The sequence below is a fragment of the Rattus norvegicus genome, chromosome X, assembly GCF_021556685.1.
Source record: "Rattus norvegicus strain SHRSP/BbbUtx chromosome X, alternate assembly SHRSP_T2T, whole genome shotgun sequence".
Lineage (NCBI taxonomy): Eukaryota > Metazoa > Chordata > Mammalia > Rodentia > Muridae > Rattus > Rattus norvegicus.
Genome location: NC_141554.1, coordinates 10,638,505 through 10,662,117, shown reverse-complemented (window position 1 = coordinate 10,662,117; position 23,613 = coordinate 10,638,505). Strand labels below are relative to the sequence as shown.

At 43.1% G+C, this 23,613-nt stretch overlaps 1 protein-coding gene and 1 long non-coding RNA gene across 4 annotated transcripts in view; both read right to left on the bottom strand.

The window, feature by feature from the left end:
- Positions 1 to 8,388: 8,388 nt before the first annotated feature.
- Positions 8,389 to 9,820, bottom strand: LOC108349162 (uncharacterized). Its single transcript, XR_015647046.1, has 2 exons — positions 9,592 to 9,820; positions 8,389 to 8,753 (listed from the first exon to the last, which is right to left on the bottom strand). It is a non-coding gene; the product is annotated as an uncharacterized LOC108349162 (long non-coding RNA).
- A 3,749-nt stretch (positions 9,821 to 13,569) lies between these two features.
- The window catches only part of Dipk2b (divergent protein kinase domain 2B), a 69,494-nt gene continuing 59,450 nt past the window's right edge, over positions 13,570 to 23,613 (bottom strand). Inside the window, exons 3-6 of one of the 3 annotated variants that reach the window (XR_015646398.1) lie at positions 22,782 to 22,955; positions 19,340 to 19,628; positions 15,772 to 18,223; positions 13,576 to 15,126 (exon numbers count right to left, since the gene is read on the bottom strand). Coding sequence is in view for 2 of the 3 variants with exons in the window: in NM_001433236.1 (NP_001420165.1) it covers positions 17,883 to 18,223; positions 19,340 to 19,628; positions 22,782 to 22,955 (804 nt within the window). In the remaining variant the exon portion in view is untranslated. 3 annotated transcript variants of the gene reach the window in all.

Here is a 23,613-nt window from a genome sequence, read left to right as displayed (position 1 = left end):
GGCAGTTGCTTTCCAGCATCCCATGAGGGAATCTGTTCTGGCCCACAGGCCCTTCCTGGTTACTTCCTGCTAGTACCCACTGCAGAGTTGGCCCAAGGCTGTAGGAAGGAATTGTGGCTTGCTCTTGGGGCCAGGATTGTCTTTACCAGAAAGCTGGCTCCTCATTCTCCAGAACCAGTTATTATAGCCTTTCTGGGAAGCCAGATAATTCTGTAAAAATGATTGCCAGTCCATTTCAGCCTCTTAACCTCCTGGCAGCTGCTTCTGAAGCAGAGGAGTGCAGAGCCAGCTGAAGCAATTTCCATAGCACAGCAGAGTGGGCACTAATCTCACAAACTGGCTGCCAAGCAGGAAAGAAAAAGAAAAAGAAAGAAAGAAAAAGAAAAATAGACAGTGTCTCCCAAAGTTCCAGCTGAGTTCCAAGCTGGGTGTAGTTGCCTCTTCTGACTTTCTGACTCCCAGAAGATGGAAGTAATGACTGGGATTGCAAGGTGTGTGTGTGTGTGTGTGTGTGTGTGTGTGTGTGTGTGTGTGTGTGTGTGTGACACACTTTCTCTGCCCTCTTCCTTCCCTCCACTTCCCTCCATCCTAAATCCTAATTCCTAACACCATTGCTTTACTCCTGGGTCTATGGCAAGATTCCTGTCTTTCCCTCCTCTCCTCATTGCCCCCTTCCCTTTATTAAGTGATGGGGAATCAATGTGAAACAGTTAAGGAAGTGTTCTTTAAATCACAGCTCTTTCACTCCCTTCCTCTCAGCCCAGAGTTGCCCTTGGTTCTCTCTGATTCCTCTGCTCCTAAGAGCATGATGAATTGGAGAGAGAAGTTCTTATTTCTCCCTCATTGCACAGACATCTGGGTGGAAAATCATCCTTAATGTAACAAAAACCAAATAATAAGCACACGCAAAACAGATGCTTGCAGACAGGAGCCTAGCATAACTGTCCTCTGAGAGGCGCCAGCCAGCAGCTGATGGAAACAGATGCAGAGACCACAGCCAAACATTAGATGGAGCTCAGTGGAAGAGTTGGGGGAAAAATTGAGGAACCTAAAGGGAATAATAGGGCCTCCATAGGAAGACCAAGATTCAACAACCCTGGATCACCAACCAAAGAGCGATCGTGGGTTGGCCCTAGCTTCCCCCCACCCCCACATATATGCAGCATATGTGCAGCTTAGTCTTTATGCACATCTCTCAACAACTGGAGATGGGGTGAGGGTTGGAGGGGGGATGTCTCTGTGTTTGTTGCCTGCCTATAGCTCCTGTTCACCTAACTGGGCTGCCATGTCTGGCCTCAGTGAGAGAGGAGATGCCTAGGCCTTCAGTTATTGATGTGCCAGGGTGGAGTGATACCCTCTCTCTAATAGCCTCATATGTTAGTACTTCAATTTCTGAGACTTAAAAATAAACATAAATATTGATTCACACTTTTGGTTTCATTTTTTTTTTTTGAGTCAAGATCTTGCAGTGTGTTTCAAGTTGACCTTAAACATGGTTGTCTTGGCAGAGAGACCAGTGGAATAGAATTGAAGACCCAGAAATGAACCCATACACCTATGGTCACTTGATTTTAGACAAAGGAGCCAAAACCATCCAATGGAAAAAAAAGATAGCATTTTCAGCAAATGGTGCTGGTTCAACTGGAGATCAGCATGTAGAAGACTGCAGATCGATCCATTCTTATCACTCTGTACAAAGCTTATGTCCAAGTGGATCAAGGACCTCCACATCAAACCAGATTCACTCAAACTAATGGAAGAAAAAGTGGGGAAGAACCTCGAACACATGGGCACTGGAGAAAATTTCCTGAACCAAACACCAATGGCTTATGCTCTAAGATCAAGAATCGACAAATGGTATCTCATAAAACTGCAAAGCTTCTGTAAGGCAAAGGAGACTTTCCTTAGGACAAAATGTCAACCAACAGATTGGGAAAAGATCTTTACCAATCCTACAACAGATAGAGGGCTCATATCCAAAATATGGAAAGAACTCATGAAGTTAGACCACAGGGAGACCAATAACCCTATTAAAAAATGGGGTTCAGAGCTAAACAAAGAATTCACAGCTGAGGAATGTAGAATGGCTGATAAGCACCTAAAGAAATGTTCAATATCTTCAGTCATAAGGGAAATGAAAATCAAAATAACCCTGAGATTCTACCTCATACCAGTCAGAATGACTAAGATCAAAAACGGAGGCGATAGCAGATGCTGGCGAGGATGTGGAGAAAGAGGAACACACTTCCATTGTTGGTGGGATTACCGACTAGTACAACCATTCTGGAAATCAGTCTGGAGGTTCCTAAGAGAATTGGACATTGAACTACCTGAGGACCCAGCTATACCTCTCTTGGGTATATACCCAAAAGATACCCCAATATATAACAAAGACACATGCTCCACTATGTTCATAGCAGCCTTATTTATAATAGCCAGAAGCTGGAAAGAACCCAGATGCCCTTCAACAGAGGAATGGATTAAAAAAATGTGGTACATCTACACAATGGAATACTACTCAGCTATCAAAAACAATGACTTTATGAAAGTCATAGGCAAATGGATGGGACTGGAAAATATCATCCTGAGTGAGCTAACCCAATCACAGAAAAACACACACGGTATGCACTTATTGATAAATGGATATTATCTCAAATGCTCGAATTACCCTAAATGTACAGAACACATGAAACTCAAGAAGGATGACCAAAACACGAATGCTTCACTCCTTCTTTAAAAGGGGAACAAGAATACCCTTGGCTAGGATAGGGTGGCAAAGTTTAGAACAGAGGCAGAAGGAACGCCCATTCAGAGCCTGCCCCACATGTGGCCCATACATATACAGCCACCAAACTAGATAAGGTGGATGAAGCAAAGAAGTGCAGGCCAACAGGAACCAGATGTAGATCTCTCCTGAGAGACACAGCCAGAATACAGCAAATACAGAGGCGAATGCCTGCAGCAATCCACTGAACTGAGAACAGGACTCCCGTTGAAGGATTCAGAGAAAGGACTGAAAGAGCTTGAAGGGGCTTGAGATCCCATATGAACAACAATGTCAACCAACCAGAGCTTCCAGGGACTAAGCCACTACCTAAAGACTATACATGGACTGACCCTGGACTCTGACCTCATAGGTAGCAATGAATAGCGTAGTAAGGGCACCAGTGGAAGGGGTAGCCCTTGGTCCTGCCAAGACTCCACCCCCAGTGAACGTGATTACTGGGGGGAGGGCGGTAATGGGGTGAGGATGGGGAGGGGAACACCCATATAGAGGGGGAGGGGTATGTTGGCCATGAAACTGGGAAAGGGAATAACAATTGTAATGTAAATACGAAATACCCAATTTAACAAAAATGGAGGAAAAAAAAAAAGAAAAAAGGAAAAGAAAGCATGGTTGTCTTATTCCCAAGCTCAACTTCAACCTCAGTACAGAAGCAGACTACAGGAGCTATAGAAGAGCTGCTTTGTTATATACATTTAGCATCAGGAAGGCATGTGAAACTGTTACATCTGCTTGGTACAGTTTAAAATCAATGGTGATCTTGGCACCTCTGACAGTCATGGCCATTCTCAGGCCACTTTATGCATATCAAGGAGACAGTCTCATATTTTAATATGGGATTTTTATCTGGATTTCTTTTATTTTCTATTTAATCCATATTAATATTTTTCAAAATTCTACATGAATACATCAATATTATTGGAAATTATATAAGAAATTTAAATTTAATATAAATAAAACAAAAATATAAATATAAATATAAATAAAATTTTATATATATATATATATTTTTTGAGATAGAGTTTCTGCATGTAGTCCTGGCTGTCCTGGAACTCACCTGAAGCTCTCTGTATATCAGGCTATAGTAGAGAATTATTTAAACCAGGCCCAGGGTTTCTACTCTAACTTTTGTTATTGTGTTCCTGGATGAAAGACACACTCAGCTTTTATATTTTTAAAAAGCCTTAAGCAGTACAGGAGTTGGGCAGATACCTAACCTCCATGCTATTAGAATCTACTCTCCTATCAATAACCCTGAGTTATTACTTACTGTGTTTCCTCTGTGCTACTCTTAGCTCCAATGGGCAGCCCTCAGGACCACACTGTCTTGACTCTTAACTCAAGGCCACTTTCATTCTCCTCTTGCATGTTCCACTTCTCCTTCTACTTCTCTGACCCTCCCTAAATCCCACCTATTTTTCTTCTTCCCAGTTATTCGCTGTTGGCATCTTTACTTACCAATCACAATTAAGTTGGGGCAGTATCTTTGCTAGTATCTAAGTGTGGACTCTCTCACCTCTGGAGCAACCAGTTTTGGGGGCCCAAATTAGTATTAGACTACAAACAGCATCAGGCCAACCTACCAGGCTGGCCTCAAGCTCACAGAGATCCATCTGCCTCTACCTCCTGAGTTCTGGGATCAAAGACATGCGCTACCATATCTGCCTATTTATTTTTGTTATATGTATATGAGTGTTTTGCCTGCATGTATGTCTACGAACGACATGCATACAGTGCCCAAGGAGGCCAGGAGAGGGCATCGAATCTCATGGAACTGGAGTTACAAATGGTTGTGAGGTGCCATGGAAGAGCCATCCCTGTAACCACTTTTCAGTTCTTGAAATCCTTTTAAAGTTCCAAATCAACACTTGTTAAAGACAGAAATATAGTTTTGGAGATTCTGAATTCAACCACTGGCAATACTGTATCTTTATTTCTATTCTTTCTATGCAAACTCTTATTTTAAAAACAAAAACTCCAATTCAAACCCAAAAACCCAAAAAAACTGAAATGATCCAGTCACAAAATACTCCATATCTGGGTCATAAGTGTTTTCTTGTGGCATAATCACTTTCTAAGCAATATTTCAGTTTAGTTATATATAAAATTCTGCGGATGTATCCCAAATTTTGGAGCCATTTCCCTATTCATTTGAGCTGAAACAACTGTGCTATTTAAAATATGTGTTATCAACCAAAACAGAGTTTGTATGAAGATGCCATATGAAACCTGTGGCTAGTATGGTAATTAAAATATAAAGGAGTGATTATCATTTTAATGCACACATGTTCTGTTTTTTCAGTTTCAGTTAAATTGTTAGTGTTGATTTTCTAAAAATAGAATATATTCTGGGATAGTGTAGTATTGCAGAGTTGGTTATAAAAACTAGCAGCCCATTGTCTCCCCCTCCCTTTGCCTTACCACACAGACAATGATAGACAACTTTTAGCTATGTCCTTCTATTGAGTGCACAATCTTTAAATAACATGTTTGAATGTAAACTTCTTAATTTTGTCTGTGCTAAGCATTTTCTTTCTGAAATTCCACTGTGGCAAATGAAGGTTCATTTTACTATATTATCTTTTCCTTAGCCCACACCTCTCATAAAGTTTTTCCTATATCCCCAGTATAGATCATACCATTACTTCAGTTAAATCAATATTTTGTGTCTGAAGCACTATGTTTGCATAAATACCATTCAGAGGTCCCCCACGAGGTATACAATATCCATTTTTATTTTTTTTGCATAATTATTCGACTCAGAAGTTAATTGTTAAAATGCTTTTGTTTGTGTTTTTCAACTATAATTACTTTTAATTTAATGTAAATTCTTCATCAGCGTAAGTTTTCTCTGCAAACAAGCAGATACTCTGGATTTGTGTTTTCTGTCTGAGGGAGTATCTTTTGAATCCATTTGAGCTGGCTTTCTGGGTGTGTCGATGCCTAATGCAAAATCAACTCTAGGAACTACTTTACTAGTGTCCTAGGTTTCTTGCCATCTGACGCCAGCTCTCTGGTTTTCTACAACTCATATCTTCTTTACTATGACCCATTGTGGTCTTTAAGCAAAACAAAAACTCAGACCTTGAATTCCTGGAAATATTTTGGATAGTGTGAATAGACATATAATCAACTATTCAAGGCTGGAAATAATTTTTCTTCAGAAATTAGAAGTCATCATCTTAAGATGTCAAATGTTCTTGACAATACAATCACCACCTCTGAGAAAAATTTGAGCATTAAAACAAATGCCAATGAACTATAACCCTTCCAATGTGAATCCACTAATCCACACATAAATAGTAAGTAGGTGGAAGGGAAAAGTTCTTTTTGTATAAGGATTGCAACTAATCAATGGAACAGGAATGAAAGAATTAGAAAGTTACTACTTGGCAACCATGATAGTGACAATTGATTCAGATAAGAATTACCAATGGATGCTAATATTAGTACGTGGAAGTTTGAGGAATAGAGACTATTTTGATATTTTCAAAGTATTATTTCTTCAGTTATATGTTAACTTTACAGTGGAGGTTTGTGAGTAGAGGTCATCTTAACCACATCAACATCACCAATCATCTCATAAACTGACCTCATATGCCCTCTGATAGGACACAGTGACCAAATTGCAGTGTAACTTCTTACCCTGATTGCAAAACCCAAATTGAATCAGACAACCCCAACTGAATGATATTGTACAAAGCAAGCAGTCTCTCCACTTAAGAAAAAAGACATCGAAGTGATAAAGCACATATACACTGGTGGAGAAATCATTTCGAGTTAATGGAGACCAGAGACAAACAACAGCTATGTGCAATGTGTGGTTCAGGACTAGATCCTGAGACAGGAAAAACAACAAAAACAACAACAACAACAACAATAAAAACAAATTTTCTTGAAGGACACTTTGGGTGAAATTGACAAAAATTGAAGATGTGCTGAAGTCAGCTAATAGGATTCTAGTGCTACTACTCTGGTCTGGGCCCCATGTTGTGATTATAGAAGCCTTTGCTTTTAGGATAAGGCACATTTATAATCTCTCCAATAGAAAAGAGTGGGGATATAAAAGCATATAAAAGGCAGAGCATGAGGCATCAGAGACATCCAGGAAGGGAGACAGGGAGACGGTGAAGAAGGTAGTGAAAGCTGAAGTAGGCACGGGGAAGAAAGCAAACAATGAGCAATGCAGGTGCACAGAGGTATTTGGATTTTTATGTCAGCTTTTCTGAAGGTTTGAGATAATTTCAAAATAATGCTGATACTCAAAACCAGAAGGAAAATAAAAGACAGAGAACTGAAAAATAAGACTCTGAAAAGCCCAGAACCCTCCTGGTGGGCACCTGGTGAGTGACTTATTGAAGGAGCTTCTTATGTCAATCTCCTGCATGGGGTTCTGGGAGTCTGATCACTCCTCTATTCTCCAGCCTAGATGTTCGAGAGAGGGTAGGGAACATGCAGTCTTCATACATACAAACTTTCAGGCCCTCTCTGCATGCACACTGTCTAGGGAGGGAGTGTCTGATTTTTGTTGTTGTTGTTGTTGTTGTTGTTGTTGTTGTTGTTGTTGATCTTTGAGGACTCTGACTTTGGATCTGAAAGCTGGGGATAGGGCAGAAATCCAATTGCTTCTAAAAAGAAGTCTTATCCAGATGCCAGCCACTTCTTTGCTCTCAATACTGATGTCATGTGGTATTGTCAGTCCCAACCTTTTGGAGGAAAGGGATTTATGGTATGAATTGAGCTAGTTCTCAAATTCTTTGCTGTCAGCTTAGGATCCTGCTCTCTTGGTCCTAAATTATTTGCTTTTTGGCTTTCAAGTTTGTGATACTGTTTTCTCCTTTCCCACGTTACACTGTTTTGTAGTTTATACCTATTAAAAATACCACTTATTCTCATTTAGTAGATGTCATGAATACTCAATACTTGATTTTTGCAGGCAGTCTGCACATACATTTCCCTGAATTTTTGAAGACTTCCTTTGGCTGGCATCAGGAAGTGCAATTACTGGGTAGATCATGCTATCTCTTTACGCTTTTTCTTCCTGCACTCCCCTCCTCTCTCCTTTTAAAACTCTTAAAGAACTTTAACAAATTGATTTTCAGTGGGGTGGTGTTCTTACAAAGTTTTCATGGCTTGTCTCTTTTCCTAAAACTTTGCCTGCCCTGGGTAATATTATTAAAAAACATATTAAAATATTTGTTATTTTGATAAGCCAATTTACTTACTTACCTGGTACAATTCCTCTTAAAGAGTAATTTTTTAAGGGAGTTGTTACAAATATAGGCAAGATTCAAACAGATTTGGCTAAATGATGACTGTGGAGATGGCAGGATAGGGAGATTGGAGTGGGTTAAGCTGTGCTTGGTAGCTTCTCTCCAAGGGACACTGTGGTTTGTGTATAACAGGGAAAGGATCTGGGATGGGCATAGGGAAGCCTCAAGTATAGTCCAATCAGCATTGGTCCCAGGATGGATACATTCACATAAACAGATTGGATCAAAGAGATGGGGAGAAATGGAAGTAACAATGGAAAATGGAGCAGTAATGTTTCTATCTGATGAACTCTGCCCTAGACTGTACTTCTTTTTTTTTTTTTTTTTAATCGTTCATCAAGTTTATGGATGACATGAAATTGGGAGCAGTTTCTAGCCAGAGGTTAAAATCATAAAGCAGATTGGCTTTCGCAAATGAGGCTGTGGCAAGACAGAATCGGAATTGGATGACGTTCATTAAGTAACCGGTTTGAGGAAGTCGTCGCCGGGAGGATCCAGGAGCTGGAGACATGAATGTTTCTGTGCACGTTGCCACACAAGCTGTGGGTGGCGGGCTGGACGCGGAGGGGAAGAGGCTGATTCTCAAGGGCTGGGCTGGAAACAGGGTCAAGGCCAGTTTCCAAGCTCTGGAGACACCCTTGTCCTAAGACCTGCATCTAGGAAGCCACTTGGAACCGTAGTACGTCTGGGGAGACCTAGATGATTTGGGGAAGCAAGGGACAGATCAGAATTCAGAAGTGAGGTTAAAAACAGAGGTTGCTGATTCTGGAAAGTAGAAAAGCCTGTTTTCCAGTAGACTTTAAAGGAAGGAGCCATTCCCAGGCTTCACTTCTACAAGGATCTCAGAAAGAAAAGGACAGACTGGGAGACCAATGCAGTACTCCCCCAACCCTTCCACCCCATCCATCCACCCCCTCATCCTCCCCAACCCTCGACCCTCCCATAGCCACTGCAGCCTCCAGAACACCCCCGCAGCCTCCGGAGTTCCCCCACCCCCTGCAGCCTCGAGAGCATCCCACAACCTGAGGGGCACCCCTCAGGCATCAGGAGCCCCACCCCACCCCTGCAGCCTCAGGAGCCCCCATACCCCTCTGCAGCCTCGGGAGCTCCACCACCCCTGCTGTTTTACACTTTTATCTGTTGCAATGAAAACCATGATGTGTGTGCCGCTGTATTGATTGTGCCTTTTAGATTTTTATGTCTTTGTGGAAAGCAGCAATTATAGTCGTCTGCTCTGGAGGGAGCAAATGGCCCCGGGGGAGGACTTAAAAGGCAGCCCAAGGGGTCTCCCGATCTGGAGCTGGGAAGTAGAGGATCCCCTGGAACCTGAGAAGGAGAAGGTTCAACACACCCTCTCTCTTGGTTATGGGGCGCTTATTAGGTGCCTGTGGTGTGGTAGTTGTAGTGTTCCCTCCGTGCACCCCCACAGAAACCTTCCAGTAGCTTCCTGTCTGCATCTGAAACAGAGCCACTATGCACCCACCATCTGGTCTCACCTCCCACTCTCCCTTTGTTCATTGCCGGTTTCCTGACCTGCCCATTTTCCTCTGTGCCAAGGCCTTTCTTTATGGCCGCTGTTCCCACTGCCCATGCTCACACTCGGGCCCCAGCCCAGGGCTCACTTCCTCAAGGTTCCACCATAAAGATCCGTGTCTCACTCGCTCGCCAACTCACGTCACACGTGCCAACTGTCACGTCCCCTTCACGTCATTGCAACTTCATTCAGCAATACTGTCTGCTCTGAGTCCCTTGTCTCTCTCCCCTCCAAATATAAACACAAAGAAAATAGGGACCTCACTCTTCAGTTTTGGCAAAGGAGTTCTTGGCCCACAACTGTGGTCAAAATGCCTAGCCCAGTTAATAGTAGACAGTGAGGCTCAGAAAATGTATCCAATACACACAAAAGACCCATCTACTCTCCGGAGAGCCATTGACTACAACTGCTTGTACTGTGGGAACCTAGCAGGCAGGCTTTCCTTCAGGATACTCTCAGCTTGCCTGTCACGTGGCTGCTTCTTCCATGATCATTTGACATTTCAAGCAAGAAGGGAGAGGACAAAACAAAAATCCAAGTCTTTCTATTTAAGTTTGGCCCCTTTTTATAGGGCCTTTCCTATTACCAGGGCATCATTCGTGGAGATTCTGTGAATCTCTGGCTCTTGAGTAAGATCTGTGCCACCTGCTGCAAGGCAGACCGGCAACGAGGCCCTACACAGGTGAAAACTACTATGTGGGTTGGACAGCATAGTAGAGTGAACAACCACGGCGATGGCCACGGAGAGGTGAGATTTCTTACTCATGGCCATGACTATAAGCAACGGGAGTGAGACCTGAGCCCTGCTTGACTGATTCCAGTATGTGGCTGCCCCCATCTGCCACATGCTGCTGCGGACATCCTGGCCCCACGTTGGAGAGGAAAGACAGTCCATGCAGGTGAGCAAGCTAACAGGTACAGACCTGCATGTTCAGCAGGGCCTTGCCTACTCATCTCTCTGCACCTCCCTCCCATGAACACCTAGCCCAAACTCAGGGCGTGGCAGCCCACTCAGGCCCCGAACTCACTCATTTGCCCTCTTCTGCCCACACGTGGTAGCCTTCTCTGCGCAGTGTCCCTGCTTACCCTGCACCATTCTGCCTACCCTCCGAGCACCCTAGAGGTCGTGTTCTCTAACTCTCTTTGTCCCCGAGTCATGCGACACCAACAGGGTGCCCAGGAAGATGTGAGGTGCCACATCCTGCCCTTGCAGAGTTCACACTTGTGAGGTGGGGACAGATGATATACCTAGACTATACTTATTATGGGAGACCCAAATCCTATTGTGATGCCAGGCCAGTTTCCAGGTGTTTTTCAGAGTCAGGGCCATCTTGTCACAGAGATAATGCTTTGGCTTTTTCAGATATGTGTTTTGTTTTGCACAGCACAACCCTGACATGCAAGCCAACGTCTCTACACAGTGCCAATTAATTTCTGCTCCATGAGCTAAAGTTTAAAAATAAAATAAATAAAATTAAACCCTTAGAGCTAGCAAGATGATTCAGAATGTAAAAGGTTCCTGCTACCAAGATTGACAACCTGAGTTTGAACCTGAAGGAATCATATGGTAGGAGGAAAGAATTGACATCAACTTGAATGGTGTGGTATACACACACACACACACACACACACACACACACACACACACACACACGGGGGGGAGAGATACACACATATACACATATACAGAACACACATCTACATATATACAGCACACACATACAGCACACACACATACACAAAACACACATATACACATAACACACAGGGTTAACTAATGTTTTTTAAAATGTTGTCTTTATTTTGCAATAATTTTATACTTATAAAAAGCTACAAAATAGAATGCAGAGCCCATTTATATTGTTTAGTCAGGTTCCGCACATGTTAACACATCACTTAACTTGAATCTTCACTGGTGCTCAGAAATTAACATTGATAATAGCCCTATTTATTGACCTATAGACTCTATTTGAATTCTACCAGTTGTCCTACAGAGAAGGAGACATGAATCCTTGAGAGGTGGAGTTGGGTTGGCACAATCAGTTAGGCCTTAGCCTCAGTGTTACCCACAGCTGGCTTGGCCAGGACAATACAGCCCTTGTTTTCTTCTTAGACATAAACAATTTCTCAGATTGCCAAAACCAAACAAGGCCACGCTGTACTCATGTCTTAACACAACAACAACATGAACATTGTGAAGACAGAATGACCAAACATTTCTCACTCCCACCCAGACCATTTTCCTAATGGAGCTCCCATCCCACTTCCTCTCTTCTAGCCTGTGGATGCATTAAGATGTACAATCAAATCATTTCTCCCAATTTCTCACAGCATCTACTTTAGAACATTTCAAGTGAGCAAAATGTAAATGGGGTTTTACATGTCATGTTTCTTTCCTGCACACAAAGTAGCCTCCTATAAATACCCATGGCGCTTTTCCTCATGTGAGTTCTTGGAGCCCATCATCATCCCTCTATACAGGATATGGCATGCTGTTGTGTGGATACACTGTAGTTCGTTCTGCTCTGTCATGTGTAGCCACTTTTATGGTGTTTCTAACATTTTGCTATTATAGTGCATAATTATTTACCACAAACAATATGTTTATTACTCAATTGTAATGAATATCATTCCTGCAAAGAATAACTTTGATATACTGTTTTTTGCAAATGACTGCAGCAGAATCCAAAAGGACCCATGTTTTCTTCCAGAGCCAGTTTTTCCAAGGGGTTGCCAGGTCATAGTCTAGACCTGAAGCCATTCTTTGGACACCTGAGTAGAACAGGAATGTTCTTGTTTCCTTACTGTGTCTTCAAAGTTCTTATGTATGGGTCAATGGCATAGCCTGTCTTCACTGAACAATGCTTCCAACTTGCTTTCTTATAGTGTTGTTGCATCTGCAAATGCTGTTGTCCCCTGCTTGGGTGTCAACCTTTTTCTATGGTTTAAAGTTCCTTCTAGAGCTGCAAGCTGGTCAGAGAATATCCTATATTCTTGTGAGTTCTACTGGGCCAATGTCTGTGGACAAAAGGAATAGAGTGGGTGGGGGAGCCATATCACCATAAACCAGGTGGATGCTGGTGCACATTTGGCCAAGATGTCCTCATTTCTCTTCATATAATGAGCACAGGTGGACTTGGTAAGGCTCCCTGTACCACATTCTCTGGAAGATTTTCTTCTGAGCCTGCTGGAGGGTGAGGACAAGGAGGGAGGGATGGAGGTAGCTCAACTGTCTTTCATGACTGCACCCAAAATAGCCACAGTCAGACTATCCAACAGCAAGTGTCATTGTGTGGGCTCCCTGGGTAGGAATCAGTATTGAGGTTTGGTCTTGCTGTCTATTGTAGTGGTGTGTATGGGCTCCCAAGACCTGGAGTCTGTACGTAGACCCAAGTGACCTTGTCCCCAAATTATTTCTGATTATTTAGTAAAGATGTCAACAGCCAATAGCTGTGTAGAAGAGTCATAGGTGAGATTTAGGTTTCCCAGCCTTGCAGTCAGAAGAGAACCTTAAAGAGGCGAGGAAGGTAAAGGAGGAGAGAGAAGCTGTCGTGGGTTAGGTGAGTCATGAAAACATGGCCATGAGGGCTGGCCAAGTGGAGTTAAGAGTAGCCCAGATAAAGCATAGTAAATAATAACTCTGGCTTATTGATAGAGAATTAGATTCTAGTAGCATAGAGGGTAGATAAGTGCCCAGTTCTTGTGCTATTTAAGGCTTATTGTAAATATATAGGTTGTACGTATCTTTTATCAGGGAATTGAATGATTAAGGCAGGGTAAAAACCCCTGTTGGAACTAAAAATTTCTACAACAAATTAGGATTTCCTCCAAGGTAGCATTATGGGTCTCTATTCTTTATGGAGACAGCCTCTGTTCTTTTCCTACATTTGTCTTCAAATAGAGACATCACATGACTTACAGGGGACAATATTTCTTCAAGAGTAAAGCTAATGTTTTAAAGCACACAAAAAGCAAGTCCCAGAAAAGGTAAACAACAGTATTTATTTTAATTTCAGAGAAAATGTCCAGGCTTAGATGTTGCAAGAACACTGGCAGGGTCAACAATTGCCATACTTACCAAACCACGGAAACCAGCATACTCCTATACAGTCAGGCTTGTGGGCTGGGCTGTTGTTACAATTCCTGAGTCTGATCTCATAGGCCTTAAGCATACATTTTATTTCATCTTTGTCCTACATCTGCTGCCTTTCTGTGTGGAAGGCAAACAAACCCACAATAAATGGTAGCAACACTTAATGACAAGTGTAAGGAGGATCTGTCTCTGCAGTCCTTGCCTGCTTGGTGAGCCTGTAACCTACACAGTAGAGGGCCTCAGCTTAGCTTTGTTTACAACTAGGAGCTGTTTCTGAATAGATCCATCTCATGTTTCCATTTTCTTTGGTTCCTACAAATCATATAGCCCAGCTTACAGGCTAAAAGGTACAGCTAATATAAACTGGCAAAATAATGCCTGCACTCAAAATCTCCGGCAGCAGAATATAGCTGACAACAATTGTATTCTGGTTGAAGTCTCTTGCATGTTGACTCACTTGTCTCTTGGTTACTGAGAAGTGACTCTCTCTGATTGGTAGCCAAGAAAGCACATGAACAAAGTAGGGAAGGGCTGAAGAAGCATTTTCTAGCCTCTGCTTTGTGTCTAGTCCTCCCTTTTTATTGTAAACACAAAGTTTTTCACAACACCGCCAGACTTGGGAAGCTCTGAGTTGGATGGCAAGCAAGACACAGATCTTCCTAAAACCAAACTTAAAAGAGGCACAAACATGTGGACCAGAACTTTAGGGACACAGTTCAGAAAGTGGTTTCTGGTGGCTGGATTATCAAGAAAGCCTCTGAATAAACATAAGACTGAGCAGGGTCTTCAGTGATGTCTAGAGCTTTGGAGGAAGGAAACCCTCAGCTCTGGATGAGGATCGATCCTATACTTCCCCATGCCAGGCCATGATTTTGCTGTATTGGGGATGGAAACTAGGGCCCTTGCTTGCTAGGCAAAGGCTCTACTAGTGCAGTACATTCTTAGCTCAAGTATTACTTTCCATTTGCCCACAGTAGACTGTGGGTGAATGTTGCAAGTAGAGCTCTTTGGAAGCTGATATTTAGTAGATTTTAGAGTGCTAAAGCAAATTACTGTGAAGGAGGTGGTGCTGCCCAGTAGAATTGTATTCTCTCACAATTCTTGGGGCTTACTGGGTAGAAATTAGGGGATTATTAAAGCCATAGTTCCTCTGGAGGATCTGGCAGAAGGATTCCTCCCTTGCCACTTCATGGTGACTGCTGGAGTTTTTTGGCTTATAGTTGCATCCTGTCAGTCTTCACATCACTGGTTCTTCTCTCTCAAAGGTCCCTCTGCCTCCATTTTACAAAGACACATGGGCTTCCATTTAGCATCTACCTAGATAATCCTGGAAAGTCCCATGATCCTTAAACATGTCCTTTCCCATATAGGTAACTGTCACAGCTTCTGGGGATTAAGATGTGAATAATGTGGAGCCACCATTTTGGCCACTCATTTACACCTGTGAAAAGAATTCATAGGAAAAGGAGGAGCAGGGTCAGTTAAACCATGATTCAGGCCCAGCAGAAATCTTGGTCTGATGCAAGTAGAGTTTTGGGATAAAAATTACCCATACAAGGTGTAGTTAATTGGCCCAAATTGGTTGAGGCAACACATTTTATCCCAAGCCCGGTGACTAGGTATCGATCAAGTGAAGCCACAGAGTGACCAAGGCAGAGCCCAAAGGGCTGACAGCCAGTGCTGCTTGCTACCTACATTCCTGCACTGGAGGAAGAGGTGTCACTTGTGGAGGGAGGACTGGTGACTCTGTTCTATGTCTATCACATGTAGGGACCGGTAGAGAATCAACAGATGGCAGGGAGTGAATAGGGAGGATGTGGCTTGGAGATAGCATCTAGGAGGGGGTCTGTAATCTTCAGTCATGATGGCAAGAAAAGGTCTGCTTTCCCTTCAAAATGTAAGAAAAAAGGAACTTCTTAACTTCCTGACCTGGCAAAAAGCCACTAGATGGGTAGACATTACCAAAAGTGTTAGACCCTGCCTAAACGGTTATCTGTCTTCCTTTGGCCTGAACTGCAAATATACACAGCTGCGCAAACCCACAGTGTTTGCTTTAGTTCATACTAAAAACAAGTCTCCCACTCACCTCCTGCGGATATTCAGGTAGTTTTATTCTTTGATCACTTCTGCGACTCCATCAAAGAAGACATAAGATTTCTTTGTTCTGATTCAGTAGCTATTTAGGGCTGTGTTTCCTTTCTAGCTCCATGATTTTTGAAGGGCCATTTTTCAGAGTCCCAGACCATTGGTCTAGAGGATCTGTTCCCTCCTTCTTGCCGTCCCCACAGATATGTGGTGGAGAGGTAAGAGGAAGATTATTGTGAGTTCCATTTCTCAACTCTGTGGACCCTAAATCAAAGTCACTCACAGTCTTCAGTGGAAATGCAATGGTTCTATTGAGAGAGGCTGATGCTGGCATGAGCACTGGAGAGTTGTGGGGGTGGTCTTATGTCCATGTACATCTTTGGATAGTCGAGGCTGCAGCCCCTTCCCTGGGTTCTTTGGTCAGGAGGCTGCCTGGGAGCACATACTGCAAGCAAGTCAGTGGGGAGAGGAAATCATGATAATGCAGGTATGAAATGTTCATTCTCTGCAGCTAGCCAGAGGACTGGCTTCTCAGGTGTGGCATCAGTTTGGTCTGTTATTCTCAATGCTGTGGTTGCCATGGGACAATATCTGAGACTGTTGTCAAAAGGAAACTTTGAAAGACCACCAGGTATATCACAAGATAGGATCCTTGGGATTCAACTTTAAATGTGAATGAAAATAGAATTGAATAGTCCGAAATGAGAGTCTGAGACTGATGAGGAAGGGAACTGGGGAATGGACTGGTAGGGAGGGTTTCAGCAGTGTTCCATCAAATCTCAGCCTCCCTGGGCCTGTTTTTCTGTGTATGCAGTGAGGTTTGTTTAGTCAGGTATTCTGACTGCCAAGGTACTGATTTAGAGGTAGAGAAAGGAGGTAGACCAAACAATCCCCACAAGTAGAGGCCTCATAGGAAGGCTAGGTAAAGGTCTAAGAGACCTTTATGATTGTTATGGAGGGCAGACAACATTATGCGCAGAGGCCCATAAGCCACGTAGTTGAGTACTTTAAAGGTACGACAAAATAGTTGTTGAGTAAAATGTATCCCATTGGTTGACCTTGAAAACAAATGTTTTTATAATGACTTGTAAGGCCACATTTGGATGAGAGTTCTAGGACTCCTCGGGTTGTGCAGAGAGACCAGACCTTGATCTCAGGCTGCAGCTACAATGAACAATGGAATCTGTTTATTGCCCATAGGCTGCTGTGTTCTGAAATCTGTTTTTGCAACTAAGCTGCAGTCACATTTGCCACAGCTTAATCTGGCTAGCTCTGAACACAGCTGGATAATAAAATGGATCTATTCATGGGAGATGTAGGGCTCCTTTGGTGTATGTCTCTGTCTTGGTCCTGTAGAAGCTCAGACTGTTTTTCCTGCATTGCCTACCTTCATGAGTTGGCCTTTCAGTCTTTGCCAGTTTCCCCTTTTCTGCTTTCCCTGTATGCATATCCTCTAAAAACCTCAGATAATTGGGCTTTGATCCTTGCTTTTAGAGGACTTAAACAAAAACATTAGCCCCAGTTGTCCCCCTTCTCTTTTTACCCTTGGCTCTTTTCCATGTCCTGAGGTGACTTCTGCACATGCATAAGGAGACCCAGGTGCCCAGAGCGTTCAGGAGCTAGGAGCAGGTGAGAACATCCTTCTGGTTTATAGTCTCTTCTCACAGATGCAGGAGAGTAGGAATAGGGGGCTTGAGTTCCAATGGCCCAAAGCCCTGCCTTCACCTGGCCTTTTATCTCCACCAGGCTACCAACACATGGGATTTTCTCACTTGCCCAATCTGTGTATGCTTATGGAACATGCTTTGTAGGTCACAACGGTATTTGTCGGCCCCTTATATCTCTGTTTTCTTTAAACTTGCAAAAGTCTGGTAAAATATACAGAAAATGGAGGTTCAAAGATATTGAGTGTTCACACCTGGTTTTCCTATGCCAACCTTCTGACTCTGCCACAGTGACATCAGTGATGCAGTGTCAGAGTTTCTCCTACTAGTTTTTTGTGTTTCTTAGGAAATCAATGTACTTAAATATTCAAAATGGAATTGCTTCTTACAGTTTGACAGTAACTCAACCGGGGACATGGAAGAGCTTGCAGATGGTCTCTTCAGCCACTCAGAATCTGTCATTATATTTGCAGTCTGGGTAGCGGTAGGCAAATCTAGGATCACAGGTTCTCAGAGATCTCAAGATATTCTTGAGCAGACTGGTGGCCCCAAAAACTTCTAGGTTTGTGCTGGCATCCTTGCTACATAAGCTGAGAGCAGAGTCTATCTCCTGTTGCACAGGGGAGGGAAACTTTCCCCGGAGAAGTTGAGGCAGCAGCTGCTGACACACCAGCACAAGGTTTTGCTTCTCAGGGACAGTGTCACAGGAAGACATCTGGACCTGGCATCCAGAAACCAGGCAGCTAAAAATGTCTTCATTCTCTCCAGTCCTGTCAGCTGCTTGGCTGGCTGGAAGAGAAATGGAAACTATCAGATACTGTACAATCTATTTTTGCACGTGGGGAGATGGGGTAGGGTAGGGTGGGGCACTGCCAATTAGAACTGCTGAGAGAAGTGCTTTAGTCTCCAAGCATTTTCCTATCACCAGAAGATTTAGGGCTCAGGAATGCAACAGCCCCTTCAGAGACCAGCACTGAGTAACATTCTTCAACAATTAGGCTAAGGTCCAAGCATGAGAAATCCACTGTCCCCCCAGAAGCTGGGCTATAACTGTAGAAATCATGACCACTTCCTGGTATTACTGAATTAAGGAAGTGAGGATGCTATGAGGATTGGTTTCATTGCACATTTAGAATAGAAAGTCGGGGTAGGGGGCATGTCATCAGAATATGCCTTCAGTAGGTTGCAATAGGACCAATGTTTGCATAGCCTGATTATTCTGGAATCAATCTTTCTTCTAATTTGATTCCTCTTAATAAAGGTAAATCAGGAAGTGAGAAAAAGAGTTTGTTTTTTTGTAAAAAAAATAGTGTCATAAATGTGAAAAGTTTCTTGTCCTTTTATTGTGCTTAGCAAATTTGGTCACCTTGAGAAACTGGAACTCAGTGGGCTCTAGAACATTGGCTGAGCCTTTGTAAACATTGAGAAACACAATTTTCTCACACATCTCATTCCATTCCTTGTTTTTATAATTTTCAAACTTTACAGAGGCAGTTTCAACACTGATTGCAAAGTGTACTAGTGCAAAAGGTCGACAATTATGTCTTAGATTAAGGCTAAAAACATCTAAGGAGAAAAGCTCCAGTGGAAGAGGGACCTGTGACTTTTGTATGAGTGAGATACAGAACCATCCTGGGAGGGTTCGTCAGGGTTCATACCACAGTGGACAATGTTTCTGACAGGCAAGGCAAAGCTCACTTTCCCTTTGGAAATGAAGATGAAACAGAAACTCAAATGGGGGAGAGGAAACATTGTTTTATGACTAACAACAGCCCCCAAACTTGGATTACTCTGTGACACAAAGAGCGCAAAGGGCCAGGAGTGTGACCCCACATCATTCCTCCTTAGCTTTGGTCACCCTGATAACCCCCTTGACAGCTGCTCAGTCAAGCCCATGCTGAGTACCTTCCTGCTTGTCGATGATGCCTAGCGCACTGGCATCCCGGATGAACAGATGCCCATTGTCAAAGATGCCAAACATGCCTGCATCAACATGGGTGAAGTAGAAGAAATAGTTCAAATCATTGCTCCTCAGGGATTCCAGGACCCCAAGGAGTTGGTAGGCAATGTCAGCAGCTTGCTCTGGAGGGGCATCATAAAATTCTTGCAGCGGTCTGGTACTAGTACTGACCAGGAATCTACCACAGGAGCCCAGGTACTTGGGCATCGGCCAGCCCTCTGCTCCAGGGAAGATCTGCCAAGTCAGAAGGAGCAGGCATTAGACACAGAAATCTCACAGAAGCGGCTTGCTTTCTACCTCTCGCTCACAGCCCACATAAATAAGTCTTACTGCTAGCCTGGATCTCAAAACATGCTGGCAAAACATTTGTCTTTTTATACATTTTGCCACATGATAAAGCCCCTGCCCTTCCCCCACTTTTGTGGTGCATTGCTAGTGGAACGAAGACTTTAGGAAGGAGGAGGCTGCTATTATCTGTGCTATGGATCAGATTTCACAACTTTCTCCAAGTGACCTGAGAATGGTAACTGGCCTTCAGTGATTTTCAGTGGTATCCAGGATTCAGGGAATATGTTTCTTTTAACTTGTGTCATTTAAAAAATATGGTAGTCTGCAATTTCCAAGCTATCATTGCTTAGAAGTCATGGAAAAATAATAAAAGATCAACTTCAGTGTAACTGCAAGACAAATAACAAGAACAACAACAACAACAATAATAATAATGATAATAATAATGATAATGATACTACTACTACTACTACTACTACTACTACTACTACTACTACTACTACTACTACTACATTACTGCAAACAGGGTATCAAGTATGTATATAGTTTTAGCTTTTCAGGAGGCTGAGGCAGGAGGGTTGAGGCCAGCTGGTTCAACAGAGCTCATGAATAAATAGAAGAATACAAGCACCTGGTTCTGGAATAGGACAAGAATCATGCAGGTGGATGTTCCTTGGCTGTCCCCACTGCTAGGCTGAGCAAATCTGCCTGGCTCTAGTAATTACATATTCAAAGATTCTTTTCAACTGGAGGGAAGCTTCCAGATAGACTAATACTGATCTGGGGGAGTGTGGCTCAGATTGTCTCCTTGTAAGAGTTTTCAACTTGTGGATTTGGGAGATGAAAAGTGGGGAGGGAATCCTAGCTGGAGTTTTCTTGACCAGTTTTTTCAAAATAGTTTTTTTTTTAGCACTTCATAAATGAGCACTGCATCTCCATCACTTTCAGCTCTTCATTCTTCCTTAGCTCTTCCTGTGTCCCTCTTCTATCTCCAAAATTCATGATATATTCTTTATTATCACTACACATAGATACCTATATTTATATGCAGATATCTTCACAGATGTATATATAACCTACTGAGTCCAGTAATGCTTACTCATATGTATATGTGACCAGAACTGACCATTTGGAATTGAACAATCTCTGTGGGAGTTTGTCCTGGAGGAGACTGATATTCCTATTGACGACCACCTGTAGCTTTTCATCTTAGGGTATGGCCATATAGAAATAGTCCATGTTAGAATCTCAACTGCTGATTTTTTTCTTTTTTATTAATTGGATATTTTTAATTTACATTTCAAATGTTATTCCCTTTCCTGGATTCCCATCCATAAACTCCCTATCCCATCCTTCTCCCCCTTTTTCTATAAGGGTGTTCCCCCTCCCCGATCACCCCCTCCCTTCCCACCTCCCTGTCCCACCATTCCCCTACACTGGGGGCATGGGGGTGGGGTGGTCCAGCCTTGGCAGGACCAAGGGCTTCTCCTCCCATTGGTGCCCCACAAGGCCATGCTGAACATTTTTTAAATGAAGCTGTAAGGAAGTGATAACAAAACCTATATATATCACTTTACTCTTTGATTGCCTTCTTAAGAAAACAAAGTAAGTCCAGTTCATAAGTCTTAGTAGCAGAGTGCTTATCTGGCATACACAAGGCCCTGGGTCTCATCCTCAGCACTACAGAAAACAAAACAAAAATAGACCTTAAAGTCCCTCCCCCTGACAATTTTCTAGTACCTTCTACCCATTTTTAAGTCATGTTATAAAGAACTCATGCCCTTTGTGCTTTGAGTTTCACCTAACTGGGGCATCTTACATACTTTGTGTCTCACAGGGACATCCTACACCTATTGAACTTGTCTAAATGTATGAAGCCAGTCCTGGGTCCCATCCCACATTCTCTCAGGGTAAAGGCCAGGGTTGAGTGAAGTATCTCAGCCCCATGGTCCCAGGCCAGGTCTCTCAGAAGCCAGGTCTTAAAGTAACCAAAGTGCCAACAAAAGTTAAAATTGTGGGTAAAAGACCTCCAAGAAGACCCCTGAGGCTGTAGGGCAAGTGACAGCTCCTTCTCTGTCATTAGCATATTTAATGTCAAAGATACTGGGTAAGTTTTAGGGGAAAGAGTACAGCTTTTGTTATCTCTGACGTGAGACACCTTTGGGGTTAGGCTTCATGGCTGAAACTTGCTGAGTCCTGATGGGGATAGTAATAACGTTCTGGGGAATTGCAATGAGCACTGGCAGTGGTAGCAAATCTTCAGCAGGACACCAGGCATATAGCAAGAATCCAATAAGCAACACTAACCTTTTAGCTAGTCTTTAGGAACTGTCTTTGTTGTGGCTCCTTTCTTCTCTACATGCATCTTTATATTTAGCATTTTTGAAAGATGGTTTCATTATATAGCCTGTTCCACCATGCCCTACTTTCCCCCTTCTTTTCCTCTCTTCTCTTCTCTCCATCTCTCCCTCCTACTACTCTCCCTCTTCTTCCTCTCCCACCCATTCCTCTACCCTTTACTCCCTTTTTCAGCCTCTTTTCTTCCCTTTCCTTCTGGCATCCTTTCTGTCCATTATGTGATTTAGGTGTCCTGACCCTTGGTCAGAGGGATTTAGCCTCACAGGCTCTATGTATGTCTATTAATAAGGTAAGTGTCTCTGTCTTTTTGACTAAGCATGTCCTCAGGCTTCAATACAACCTCACTTATTTGACCACTCTTCAATTATGTCGTTTCCAGTTTGTTCTCCTTTCCAAACATAGTTTCAGGGTACACCTATGGGTGGCTGTTTCAACAGCCCCTGAGTTTGCTCAGATCTTACTTATCTTAGTGGTAGAGATTAAATTTGCCTTCCTCCACAAAGCCCTTCTTGGCTGCCTCAACTTGTAAAGTTGGATGCTGTTCTCTGCTACCCACACCCTCAGCCTTGCATGCCCGTACCTCTTTCTTCAATAGCTGCCAAGGCTGTCAAACATTTACCTAATGTTGCAAATGTACTGCCACAGATTTGTGGCCCCAAGACATGCAGCAAAAAGGGGAGAGAAATCAACCCAGGAGTAGTAACAATCTGGGAGGGGAAGCTCATGGGGGTCACTTAGTACCTGCAGGATGATGGGGTGTGCATTGACAGCCAGTGTGTAGAGGAGACGCAGCTTGTCACGGTCAGTGAAGTGGTCCATGAAGATGCTGCCAGCATCAACTACTTCAGCATATCGTCGAACCACACGGTCCAAGAGTCTTTGTGAAGGGCAGTGCAGGAAGGGACTGGGCAGGCCCTGGTGACACACAGAGAGATCCAGGATGCAGAGGTGTTGCTGAATTTTTGTAAGTGATTCAGACACTGGAATGGGGGCCCAGATGAGTAGTAGAGGAGAAACCCATGGATGGTTGAGGACGATGCTGAGCAAGAGGATGAAAACCCCTGGGTGGGACACAGGGAATGGACACTCCTGTAGGTTGGGGCAGGAGAAGGCATAGTGGGCTGTGGAGGAATGGGGCATAAGGAACATGGAGGCTGGCTCTGATTCTTTGAAAGTTTGAAGCTTACTTTTTCTTCTTACACAGCAATTATAGCTTCAAAAGAGAATAGTCCTAGCCCTACTGCTGTCCATGTGCTTCGAGAGCAAGCTTTTTTCCCATGGATGCCTCTTTACAGATGTAGGATAAGGCTGTCTTTGCTGGATACAGAGTGTCTAGTGTAAAGGCCCTTTCTAATGAGGCAGTTGGTAAAGTTAGCTCATTATCAAGATTTCCCCTGATGATTTAGATTTGGAGATTCATCTGAGAAAGAGGATATAGCTATGAGGAAAGCAACAGATGCTATAAACCAAAGTGACTGGGAATTAAAGAAAATTCAGAGAACAACAACAACAACAACAACAACAAAAACAGCAACAACAACAGCAAACCCACAATTACTGCATTTCAGTGCTC